The sequence below is a fragment of the Planococcus citri genome, chromosome 2 (assembly GCF_950023065.1).
Source record: "Planococcus citri chromosome 2, ihPlaCitr1.1, whole genome shotgun sequence".
Lineage (NCBI taxonomy): Eukaryota > Metazoa > Arthropoda > Insecta > Hemiptera > Pseudococcidae > Planococcus > Planococcus citri.
Window position 1 is genome coordinate 49915629 of NC_088678.1, and position 14060 is coordinate 49929688.

The following is a 14060-nucleotide window of genomic DNA, read 5'->3' on the forward strand; positions in this document are numbered from 1 at the left end:
GGGGTTCACGATATTTCTGGGCACCCTGTATATCGCTGGTTGAAAAATGTTTGAGGACACCTTCATAGTTGGATATATAGCAAATAGCGATAAGATAAGATAATCGTGTGCCTGGATGCCTGGAATACCTTCGTCGTGGTTGCAAAAATCATTATGTAAAATCAAAAATGTTTATAAAAGATGCTTCGTTAATCGTTATCTCAGTAGGTATAAGCGATAGTGATGTAGTCGTAAGTGGTGGCAAGAAAAGTGGCAGTGCATGAATCACACAAGGTGCATAGTTAGATAAGCGGTGTATTGTGTAATGTGTGATTTGTGATATTTCTAATTATCATTCTTGTTGCTATGAAAAAAAATTCTGCTGGGTTTAAATTGTGTAATGTCTGAGTGTTCAAATCAGTTTTGAAATTATTTATTAGTGCTGAACAATTTCTTAAGTTTACTTATTATTGTGATCAAAGTGATGGATATCTTTATTAAACGACCCGAATGGAAACACCATAATGCATGATGAAGATTCATCTCAAGAAAGAACTTTCGTGTAACTTGAAACGACTAAGGTGAGTTCCTCAAAAGTCAAAACCGCTTGTTACATTATTTACCTAGATTTTATACAATGAGAAATATGTACCTACGTTTACTTCCAAAAAATAACCTAAACATGCACAACCATGTGAGTTGAAAATTGAGAAGAGGAATACCATCTCGTAAAGTGTTGTATGGGTACTTTGTTTGAAAATTCTCTTGCTGGTTTCTTTGTAGTTTATAGTTGATATTTCACCATTTTTTATCATCGTCGTTATTTATTTGCATATCTAAACATGCGACATTATTCATGAATCGATCCGGTTGAAAAAAACAGTCGTTGACGGCCAGTTTCTGTTACCTATACCTTACCTACGCTCTTATAGAATCCAATCCAAGAATAATCATGATCATCAGATCATGAATATTATAATCTGTTGGTAATTTGGAAGGCTGTAAGGATTGAGCGAGTGATATATGTACTTATGTCTTTGTAGCGAATTAATTATCTAATACGTATTAGGTATTTCTTGTTAGGTACCTTATGGGTAGGTTGGGTACCCTCTACTTTTCAATGTTTTATTGGTAGTTTTGCCCAAATTCTTTCTGTTGAATTAGATTTACCCAACAGTGAGTATCTGAAATCTCCATTTCCATAATCCCAAGTCGTTGGGAGATGAGATTTCTCCAGATAGGTAGCTAGAACTACCTATTCAGAAAGTCAATTGCAAACAGTCGAATCTAGATTTCGTTCTTTCTCAACGCTTCATTTGTGATTTATTGTCGTCGTCTGCGGTTTAAGTTTACCATTCATTTAACGCTGATGTTGAGAAAGAGATTTAATTAAGTTTACAAATATTTATAGAAAACTAGTCGTAAGATGCAAGAAGATATATCTAACTTTAATATAATTAATTCCATTTTTACATCACTATTTAAATCGCTATAGAATTAAAATAATAATCAGCGCATCAAAAGATTTTAAAATTTCACATAAACTACGGAGGTTGAAAGAAAAAAAGAGATAAATGAAGAAAAATTTGTTTAATGAAGGATTTAAAAGAGAGAAGAAATTTTTTAAGCATACACTAGAGAGGTTTTCATAAAAGAAGCACGAAGATGAAATGAAAATCTTATAGTAAACTGGTGAAAAAAAAAGAAAGAAACCTCGTAATAATAATTGTTAGGAAAATAAAGGGGGAAAAAAATGTACCCGTTGAACCGTTGCAAGGAGTTTTTTGATGCGGCCAGAGCTACGAGTATAAATACCTACAAAACAAGATGCTCACATAGAATTCACAGTCATTTCATTAACTGGAAATTGCAATTCATTAATTTTTTTTTTCACCATAAATTAATACTTACTCGGTGATTTTAATTCGGCGGCGCCGTGAAAGTAGGTACATGGGCAGGAAAAAAAATCAACGACCTTTTTTTCACGTGTTTCTCTCTGCCCTACAGAATGATCCGAGCGACGAAGTTTGAATTAAAGGTCGCGTGATCGGGACTTCTTTTAATTAACTTTAGGGTGAGCTATTTTGATGACGAAGTAGCCGTTAATTGAGCTTTGTTAATTGTGGTGCACGCCGTAGTATAGTAAGTATATATATACGAAGAGGTGCCACACAATAGGGAAGGTGTGACCATTTTCTCGATCGTGCGCGAGAATCAAACTTTTCAAAGCTCTAAACGTTTTTGCCGTTTCGGCTCTTGGGGTTTCAGTCTGTTTTATCGGTTCGTATGCTAGGAGCTTTGCGCTTCGTTGTAGTTTTTACTCTTTTTTTACGTAATTTTTCGCGAAATTGTTGCTGGTTGCCGAACTGGTTCTCGATAAAGGCGGATTTTATTTATTTTTAGACTAGACGCGTTGATTTTTTAAATACCTGCGGTTTTTTAATAATATACTTTTCGGATTATGTAAAGTTTATCGTTTCGAGTTAATTTGTTAGTTTAGATATTATCATATTGGTTATCGATGTATGGTGAATTTTCATCGATCAGTACGTTCGACGATCTGAATCGAAGAATGATCAAAGGTGCAAATTCGACGTGAATTTTTCCAACTCACAGTTTCCCAAAAGGATTATCGAGCTGAATAATCGAACATGATATAGATCATGAATTTGATCATCTATTTTGCCTTCAATTTACTGCTTTTCGAGTACACGGGCTGTTTTTTCGACGAAGAACACTGTGAGTTGTTTTGATTACTTATAGGTTAATTTTGGTACCGCGTGATTACTCTGCAATTTTTTACGTTTTTATTACTTATTTATGGTATGTACAATATCAATCAAAATAATACGATTCCTCTTTACTTTTCTCCTATAACGGTTATGGCGAAATTGAAATCGTACATATCTATAAACGTTCGATTTATTTACCTATTAGTCGTGAAATATAGGTACGAGAATATTTATTCGTTTTTTCCCTTCTTCTTTAAATCTTAGGTTAATAATATCTTTAAAAGCAGCAATATATTTCTTCTGGAATTTCACATAAAAGTTCTCGTTTTACATATTCAGAAATTTCGCATGAATAAAAAATGAATAATACTCACACATACGTAGACTCGCCTAAGTATGGCTGGCGAAAACAGCTGAACCTATAGCCTATAACACTCGGAAGACGACAACAAAATTGCTCTTTACCACAGGTAGAGCAATTTGCCTGTCGTCTTCTAAATGTTGTACGTATATTTAGCGGATTTTTGCTACGTATGCCTGTATTAATAGTTAATATTGCACCGAACATTTTGATAAAGTTCCTCGTACGTTGGGAAATCTCGTAATAATTGTCACGTTTGATGGTAGGTAAACGTTGGTTTAAAAATTTTAAAGTGGAATTTTTTCTCGAAGGTGGAAATTTGTTTTAAAAATTTATCGAAAGAATGTCGGACAAAAAAGTATAAAAAATTGACAATTTTCAATATTTGCGTAAACACACGGTGTATCAATGTAGCCTATCTCAATCTGTAAAATTTATGGGGCCACTGCCCTTTGATTTTGAGAAAAATATTATGGCTTCTTTCTTTGAGGACTTAATGTTCTCTCCAGGAATATCTCTTGGACTCAAATTTTTTTTGAATAAATTCCATCTCAAAATAAAAGCCCCTACCGATTTTTTTTGCAATTCGTCGCTTTAATAGAGAGTACTTCAATTTAATAACATTAGTAAAGATTTGAAATTTATTTAAAGATTATCATTAGAAAGGTTCCCAGCTCGAAATGCAGATGAATAAAATCCAATTCAAATCTCTGGGGACAGGTAGAAATTAGCTGACTCGTCTCAAATGAGACTCAATTCGAACCAGTCGCAGACTGAGCATCCTAGATATAAGAATGGGAGAAAAAAACACAGTAACTGGAGCTTCATCTAAAAATTAGGTCATACCTATCTGGTTTTAAAAAAATCATCTTGGAAATCTGTTCGAAAGATTCTAATGAATTTGCTTGTCCATTTATAGATTTTTTTTGTCAATTTATATTCAACTCAAAATCAATCTTTGTCGATTTACGAGGAAAAGGTTGAAAAATAAAAATCTACCCATTCAATCGAGTATACAAAAACTTTTATTTATGAAAAATATTATGCAACCTTCTTTGTAAAAACTTTCTGGATTCCGAAATCATTTTTTTTTTAAAGGAGCATGGTCTGAAACCTGTATAATCAAAGTATCGGTTGCTCAAATTCACGGAAATTGATTTGGGCTGCTGAAAAAAGAGTTGTGACTCACGAGTACTAATTATTCTCGACCTCTTTAACGAATTATCTACACACCATTTTCCAGACAAACACTTCGAGTATGTTTTTTGACTGTATTTTTGAAAATTCAAATTTGTCCTATGTTGCCCATTTCTCATGAAAAAAAATCAAAAATTAATCAAACTGACATAGAAGGCTGAAATTTAGTTTGTACTTTGTACCCTATTTTCAGCCTCCCTAGCCGATTGGTGATGGTTTCAAATCGTTCTAGAGCTTCTAGAGAATTTTCGGATTCTTCAATTTTCATGGGAATCATGCAATTACAAACACCCCCCCCCCCAAATAAAATAAAATAAAATAAAATAAGATAAAACGTTGAAAAAAGGATAAATACGAAATTTTTGACGAATTTCAAAAATTCGAAATCGACCATTTTCGGTGATTTATGTTTTAACAAAATGTCTATTCAGTAAAAATGATGAAAATTATCAATCCTCCACATTTCCGGCCATTCTGGAGCTTCCAGCGCGATTTTTGATTTCTCCAGCATTTTTTAAATTATCCAGGACGCACGAAAATTAATTTGGGCAGCTGAAAAAAGAGCTGTGGTTTACTATTCTGAACCTGTTTTACGAGTTATCTACATTTGACCCATTTTCCAGACAAACACTTCGAGTGTGTTTTTTGACCATATTTTTGAAAATTCAAATTTGTTCTTTATTGCCCATTTTTCATAAAAAAAATCAAAAATGAATCAAATTGACATAAAAGGCCGACAATTAGTTTGTATCCTATTTTCAGCTTCCCAAGTCGATTAGCAATGGTTTCAAATCGTTCTAGAACTTGGATTCTTCAATTTTTTAAGAAAAAAAAATACGTAAAACGTTGAAAAAGGAATGAACATGAAATTCAAAACTCATAAAATTAATTTACTATTCTTGTAACCCCTTCAATTGATTTAAGCACATATTTTCGATTTTTTTTGTGCCAGTTCAAATCCAAAATTTTCGCCAGCGATTATTTCTTTAAAAAAAATCATAGTTTGCGAAAGCGTTAACGAAAATAGCTAAAATTTTGTTTTTACCCCATTTTCAACCTTTCGAGTCGATTGGTGATGGTTTCAAACCGTTCTGGAGCTTCCAGCGAATAATTTCAATTTTTTTTCAAAAATGATTGCCTTTGAAAATGTGCATATAAATTGATCGATAGGGCCAAAAAATGGTGAATTCGAGTTTTATATAGGTGCTGAATTTCATTTTCACCTATTTACATAATTTTTTTTTCTTCAAAAAATGGGAAATCCGAAAATCCGCTGGAGGCTTTAGAACGCTTTGAAATCATAGCCAATCGATTTGGAGGAGGTTGAAAATGAGGTACATATCAAATTTTATCTTTTTATGTCAATTTGATCAAATTTTGATTTTTTTTCACGTGAGAATATGGGCTACATTTAAATTTTCAAAAATTCGTCAAAAATAGAAAAATGAATTTCAGCAGCTGAAATTTTCTCTATTGGTGTATTTTGAGGTCCTCTTTTGATCCCCTTGCATCCGGTTAAAAATTTATCGTACCCGCGTTGGAATACTTCTCTTATTGGTGAAAAATATAATAGGTAATAGGTAATAATGAAAAATCGTTGATCAAAAAATTTTCTCGAGGCATCCTCCTGGAAATCAGCCCAAATGCGAATCTCGTTAAAAACACGATTTTTACCAGCCCAAATTAATTTTCGCCCTTTCTCAAGGTTTTTAAAAATCCCACAGAAGTTCGCAACAGAAATATTCCGCAAAAATTACGATTTTTTTCACCTTCTCGAGTGCTAAGTTACGCTCAGCTAATTTGAAAAAGCTCCAAGAAAATATTTTACGGTATTTCCAGACATTTTCTTTCTCATATATGCACATTTTCATTTCGTTGATGAAAGCCGAAAGCCGAAAGCCTATCGAAATACGAGTAAATATGAAAATTACGCAAATAATGCGAAGAATCCGTGCCACAAAATCAGACCAGTGTAGAAATTTAATTTTCCTTTTTGCTGGACGTCCGTCCGTCCGTCCGTCGGTCCGTCCGTCCTTTTTCAACACTGCAGTCGTGTTAAAACGTGCGATTTGCAAGATGTAACCGCGCGTAATAATATTTTCCAGCAATGTTATTTTTTTTATGCTTGCGCATTTGAAAATGGATAAAACAAGGAGGAGAGAGAGAAAAAAAAGGCTGAAAAAATTATGCATAAGTACGTGTACGTGTGCATTCCAAACGATGTCGCACATCGTCAAAGCTCGTGAAAAAGAAACGATCGCTGTAAGCCAAGGTTGGTCTACCGTGTCTTCCGCTTTTGGGGGCGATTTTATCAAATTAGCGAGCGTAAAATTCGTCCAAATTAATCACCTTACACGATAAAATACAAAAAAAAAAAAAAAAAAAAAAAAACGAAAAAAAATGTTAAATTTATAGGAAACGCGTGTACGCGAATTTAGTATGCATGAAATAGATGGTTAGAATGGCTTTGCCACGCACATCGTTATTCGCGTGAGTCAATTTGAAAACGAATATGGGTCTGCAGGCGTCGACTAGATGACCATTATAAAGTTACACAGCCATCGTAACAGGCAAAAAAAATGCTATGTGTTGACCAAAAAATGGTCAACGATGTTGGGATCAAGAATATGAGGAATGAAATTGAGAAAATAATGGTTCAAGAATAAAATTTTATAGCAGTTTAGCAAGGAGTAGGTAGGTACTTAGGTAGCTAGGTACCCACTGTAGAGAAACTTCTGAAAACATGCACCTAAATCAAACCTTGTGAGAGAGCTGAAGACTTTTTTGTAATGTAGGACTGTAGGTGTAATAAATTGTTCCCAATTGTGACCGTAATTTAGGCCTCAATTGAATCACATCATTTTTTGATTAATTTATTACACTTCTCGCATCAAAAATCGACCAATTTAATGTATTACATCTGCAAATTACCAACTTATTAAAATTCAAAATGAAAATGATTTTTCAAAAGCAAGAACATTCAACCAGAAGGAAAACGCGACAAAATATACAAAAACCCATTTCACTCTGATATTTCTGCTCGCCTGGAAATCTACATTTTTCGCTTCATTTCATTCATTAATGGAAAGTGTTGTTCTGTTAAACAAATACTAACGAAGGTCCCCCTTTCCACTTTTTGTACGTTGAAATTTACGATGGTGTTAATAATCTTGGGAATTACAAAGCACACCTCGTTCAAATTAAATACCATTTGGTCCTTTGTAGCGAATACAGGTACCTCTACCTACGCTAAAATTTCCATTTCATCTTCCCACTTCAGCCACCATCGCATAACATTTATCGTCTTATCAATGTTTTCAGGCCGAATAGATACAATGATCAAATTTCGGCTTAGAAAAAACCTCTTTTACATGAGAGAATAAGTTCCATAATTGATAATCGATTTAAATTTAATTTGAAATTCCGTCGTATATAATCTTCGCTCCGCTATGTAGCCCTAATATTATTTAGGTATCGAGGAGGAGGGAAATGCTGCAGTGCTAGAGAACAACATTCAAAATGAACTATTATATTACCAACCTTATTTACACACGACGACGGTCAAATTTACGCCCAACCCCAAGTTTAGCTTATTTTTTCGGTCAACTGTGTGCAAAAAATCTCATCTTTCAGATACGTCTCTCTAGGGCGTTGTACAGCGATTGTATACACCTGATTAAGTTGAAAATTTATTTCGCCAATATAAACATTTAATTTAAATTGTTTCAACCCTATAAATAGAGGCGGAAAAGGAGAGAATCAACAACGAAGATGATTTTTTTAGATTAAAACTCGTCGGCTAAATTTAACATAATGTTCGTTCCGACATTTACTCATCGTCTTTTACTTAAAAAGACGTAGTAAAATGTGAAATGTTTCGTCGGATTAAAAAAAAAAAAGAAGAAAAAATCAAGACGTTGCGCCGATTCCTTTTTATATACACAATTGGTTGAAATTATTTCGCCAAATATTTCACGATAATTAAAAGTTTAAAAAGTTGAAAAATTTACATCGACGAAAACTTTGGTAATAATGAATACGCGATCTTTAGTTTGGTAAGATTTGAAGTAACAGACAAAAAAAGAAACATACAAAAAGATAGAATATTACAAGTTTTAATTAAATGTCTCCTTTTACCGAGGATTTTTTTCTCTTTATTTCGAAACAACTGTTTCACTTGTTTTAATTCCGTTAATTTAGTGCTTACATTTTTTTCCCTCGCGAATTCACCTACCTATAAATTTTCAAGAGATGCTAAGATATGTCTTGGGTAGAGTAGATGGAATGTACTTTTAGTTATGGTTGATACAACATTTTTTGATTTTAAAAATACGAGGGCCCAATTTTAAAGCTAAAAATAGATTAAAATTACCTTTTATTAAGAAAATCCAAGAATTCAGTCAACTTTTTTGTCAATAAGGTCCCTACTTACCAGATAATATTAAATTATAGAGTGGGATTTCGGTCAAAACCTTAAAAAGGAACTCATGTAGCTTATTATGCGTGAACATCGTCGTAAAAAGCCGAAGACTTCGATAAAACACCTTGTTGCAAGTTAATTCGAGTTTAGCTCGTCGTAACACTTGCCGAACAAATTCGGCAACATAAATCACACCTGCTAATATTATATAAAATTAATTAAAACAATATTCGATACAAATCGCCCCCACATCTCTGCACGTCCGCAACTCCGGTGCAATCTCATCGTCGGCAATACAAATAGTGCCATTAAATTTATACTATAACAATCGTTACCCGGTCGCAGGAAATTTACAATTTACACCAGAATAGTATTTTACGATGCTTTGAATCAAAACGATATCAATCCGTTTGAAAAATTCTGTTAGTACGTAACGACGTATAGGAAAAATAAACGATTTGATAAAATGCAGCAATAAAACGATTCGAGAATACTTTAGGGAAGCATTAAGGAAATGCTCGATAAATCAAGAACTGAACAAATTCGCCACGAGGCTGAAAATCTGCCTAAATTTGCCTATATTAAAGAATATCGCGTCAAGAAAAAAAAAAAAAAAAAAAAAAAAATGAAAGAAAAATACACTGCTCAAAAACGCGCGCGTGCCCTAGAAACATTAAGTACAATTACTTTCAACGTGAGTTGAGCAGATTATCTTAATGAGTGACAGATTTTAAGCTATAAACATGAACGATGAGCTTGTTAAGCGTCTTAATTGAAGTGTATTTTTATCTTACTTAATTAAAAGTTCTATACAGTGTAGATTTATAATTCGCTATGGTAGTTTTTCATTTTTGATACAGCAAGTCACATATGTTCGATCGTTACGTACGTATTATGGAACTATACCTAGACCTTCGTTTCGTTTGACAAAAAGCTAGAAACTTTCACACTTTTCCTTTTTCTTCCATGCCGCGTATGTGTTATGGTCATAATTTTGAACCCTCAATTTACGTACTGATGCAGCAACCCAAACTCACACGTGTAAATAGATTTGACTATTTTGATATTCGAAGGGGAAAAGTTTACATCACATCGAATTGTACATTTATATTGTATATGTTTGTTATTTCTGTCTTCCACATGAATGCGACTCTTTCAATATAATACGAAGCCAAAATATCCGCATAACTATACAGTATACACATCTGACTGATGGAACAAATAAAATACAAAAAGTTTTACCAAAAAATCCTTTTTTTTGCGTGCATTCAAAGTTTGAAACTGAAGAAGGTACCTACCTACCTACCTACCTACCTACCTACCTACCTACCTACACTACCTACAATGCCCTCTTATATGGCGAGCAACGCAAATCTATTTCTCTTAATGTAATTATACATAGGATATAGTTGTGCTATAAGTAACAATCGAATGAGAAATGTTATACACCTTTCCATTTCTCTTTCCTTATTTTTGTATTAGATAGGAAAGTATATGTACTTATTGGCGCAATTTTTAATAATCTCACATATTATTGCACTGTGTGCACCTCTGCATAGGGTTAGGTACCTAAAATACAGTCAAGATTATAAAATTTGAAGAATGTTCAAAATTTTATTCAAAAACTTCCATAAATCATCCCTACTCCAAAAAACCAAGAATAAAACTTTTTTGTTCACATAGTTCTTATTTTCTTTCTGATTACAAAAAAAGTCAGTTTTGGAATTTTGGGACGATTTCAAGTAAAGAATGGCTCGAAAAATTATATCCATGTACTCTTTTAGTTTCAAAAACCTGATAAAAAAAAGGGGGTACCTAAAGTTTCCTCTTCATGGAAAGTTTCAAATCATTGCTGTTTTTTGCTTCAAACTTGATAATGAAATCAATGTCATTGACAGACACTCTGAATGATTTTCTCCATTCAGAAAGTCATTATTTTCAAAGTTTTACATAATTTTATTATGTACTTCGTTGCATTTTTCTTACAGGGGAACTTTTTGAGGTTTCACACTCCGATTTGAACTGGACCGCGATTTTTGGAAAGAGCATAGTCTAAAACCCCCAAAACGAAATTTTCAGCTGCCCAAGTTCATTTTTCAATTTTTGGGGAATTTTTGAAAATTCAAAATTGACTGTTTTTGGCGATTTATGCATTTAGATTTTATAATTTTGAAAAAAGCTGGTCAAAAAACCACTCTTGAGGTGTCACTCCCAAAATCGGCTCAAATGTAGATAAACTCGTTAAACAGGTCGAGTATAATACACAACTGGATTTTTAGCTGCCCAACTGCATATTCACGCCTTCTGGAGCAAATTCAAAATTCTGGAGAAATTGAAAAATCGCGCTGGAGGCTCCAGAATGGCTGGAAATTGTGAAATTTCGATTTGGGGGTTAGTTACGGACAAAATACAGCGATTTGCGTGAATTTCGAAAATTTTCTCACAAACGGGAAACTTTTGATTTTTTTGATTTTTTAATTTTGAAAAAAGCTGGTCAAAAAGCCACTTTTGAGGTGTTACTCTCAAAATCGGCTCAAATGTGGATAAACTCGTTAAACAGGTCGAGTGTAATATACAACTCGATTTTTAGCTGCCCAACTGCATATTCACGCCTTCTGGAGAAAATTCAAAATTCTGGAGAAATTGAAAAATCGCGCTGGAGGCTCCAGAATGGCTGGAAATGGTGAAATTTGGATAATTATGTAATATTTATTTTGGGACTTATTTTGACCATTTTTATTGATCAAGTATACCTACGTACTTTAAAAAAAAAAAAACATAAATCGCCAAAAACAGTCAATTTTGAATTTTCAAAAATTCGCCAAAATTCTAAAAATTAACTTGGGTTGTTGAAAATTTGGTTTTGGGAGTTTTAGACTATGCTCTTTCGAAAAATCGCGGTCCCGTTCAAATCGGAGTGTGACACCTCAGGAGGTTCCCTTGTTAGTTCTTAAAAGTCAGATTCATAATATAAAAGTATATGTACTTCAATGTCGATTAAAACATCAAAAATTGATCCAGGTAATTTTTTTTTAAATTTCAAAAGCCTCACATAATGTCAAGAATTTTTTGCAATGTTTTTTTAGTCAGTAATTTACCAAAAGTTACCTGTAATTCTAGTTTACCAAAAGTTACCTACATATAATTTTATTTGGTTATACCAAAAATTACCCGTAATTTTATTTGATTACCAAAAAATACCCGTAATTTCAGTTACCAAAAATTACTGAGAATTTACCAAAGATACCATTGTTGGTAATTCACCAAAACCTACATGGTATTCTATCAAAAATTGCTGGCCAATTGAAATGAACCAAAAATTCTAATTAGGTACTGGTAATTTGCTGTAAAGTACTAAGAATTCACCAGAAATTACTAATAATTTACCAAAAACTGCAGTTACTGGTAATTTACCAAAAACTGTAATTACTGGTAATTTACCAAAAATTACAATTGAAGCATGTGTTTCCAAAACGCACTAAGTCCATTTTCAAAGATTCTGAGGTTGCAAGGCCATCTAGCATAAAGTTGCGGCCCAAAATGGCTGATTTTTTGATATGTTGTGTCTAAGGGTCTTGGCTAGAACATATCAAAAAATCAGCCAATTTGGTCCACTTCTACGTTTCCAAATTGTACTAAGTACTATGAATTTCTTAGGTATCAATATTTTTTTGGACTTAGTGCGTTTTGGAAACACATGCTTCAATTACTGGTAATTCACCAAAAATTACGATTACTGGTAATTTACCAAAAATTACCTGCCAAATAGTGCCAATAATTCAAAAAGTTGCTGGTAATTTACAAAAAAAAAAAAATTACCAGTGATTCATCAAATGTTGCCAATAATTTACCGGATAAAAATTATTAAATAAGTAATTAATTTCTCGACAATGGCCTGTAATTTACGAAAAACACCTATTTTCCAATGATACCTCTGCAATTTTACAAAAACATTATTTACAGCCTGTCAGTGATTTATTTCCATCATACTCCAAAATTGATAAAGGATGCCCACTTCCACCATCGAGAATGCTCATTCAAATAAATAATTGAAAAGTGATAATTTCGAGTCAAAATTGTACAACCTGACATCGACTCAACAGCGTGGTATTATTTTGCCTTCAAATCTCTGTCACACGTGAACGCATTTCAAAGGTGTTAATAAAATTGCATAACCAGTTCGCCGTAAATACGCGTGTTCATTCTCCGATCTCCATTATTATTCTTTTCAACTTGAATAAAAAAAATGAGGTCTGGTATCCTCATTTAGTTCATTTTTTAAAAATGATTTTCCTCTGATAGTTCAATGAGAAACAATCCTCGTCGTTTCTGTCATGACTGTCTGGGGAGTGGGGAGAAGAGCCTTAAAGGAGCATGGTTGGTCAAGATTGGCGAATAGGCTCCCGGCTGGGGCTTTCAAATCAACCGATGGAATTTGGTATTGATTGGTCTTCTGTGTTCAAATTTGAATATTTTATTACACAGAATATCGTGCTTTTCGGCCACTGGGGTTGAATTCATGTCTAGACCAATATCAATTAAAAATACTTCACATTATTGCAAGAATTTAAGATTTTATCCAATTCCTGTGGGTTCCTTCACAATTAGATACTCCATTATAATGTTTGAAAAATTAACTTGAAACGTGGAAAGTTCTCAACGGATTGAAAAATTGAAAAAATATGGTATTTTTTGAATAAACAGTTGCAAAAGGACGGACACGAGGTAAATTTAAGATGATCGTGTTTACAGATGGTAAGAGTCAAGGTCAATACTTTGGCTACAGCGACTAATCCAGTTAAATCAAGTAGGCACTTAGATTATTTAATAAAGTACCTATTTTCTTCTCGGAGTAACGTAGGCGACGAGCAAAAAATACTCTCGTACAGTCTCGTAAGTAGCATTTTTTCGATTACCATTCATAATTCGGTTATTCTAATAAACAAATCAAATTGTAAAAAAATTCGCATTTCTGCGAACGCGTCTACAACGATAAACTCGAACTCGGAGATAACTTTTCTGGTTGAAATACGGCAGTAGAATAATTTAATTGTCAATCTTATCTAAATCTTATTTTCATATTTATTACTTAGGGTGCGCGTTTCGCATGGCGAATGTTTTAAAACGGTCACTCTTGTTTATTAAGGCTATCCAGAGAGTTTGCTCGCTCGGTATAATCTTTTAAAACACTCTGGTCATTAGGACGCGAACGCAGCTCGGTGGAAATTGGGGGAGAAAGTGAAAATTTTTTTTTAGGGAGTTTGGTACTGGCGCTTTTGCACGATTTCATCTAACCTTGATAGGAATTTTCGCGTATAACGCTCGCCTATTACCCTAAGTAAGCAGGAAATTGCTTTATCTTACTTTTTAC

The 14060-nt window shown here is 33.4% G+C and overlaps 1 protein-coding gene across 2 annotated transcripts in view; it reads left to right on the plus strand.

Annotated features, from left to right (window-relative positions):
• The first annotated feature begins 223 nt into the window (after positions 1–223).
• Positions 224–14060, plus strand: part of LOC135836283 (nephrin-like) — a 204343-nt gene continuing 190506 nt past the window's right edge. The window contains exon 1 of one of the 2 annotated variants that reach the window (XM_065351025.1): positions 224–560. Coding sequence is in view for 1 of the 2 variants with exons in the window: in XM_065351024.1 (XP_065207096.1) it covers positions 2643–2718 (76 nt within the window). In the remaining variant the exon portion in view is untranslated. Of the gene's footprint in view, positions 561–2234; positions 2719–14060 lie in introns of those variants that run through there. The other variant, XM_065351024.1, reaches the window with a different exon arrangement.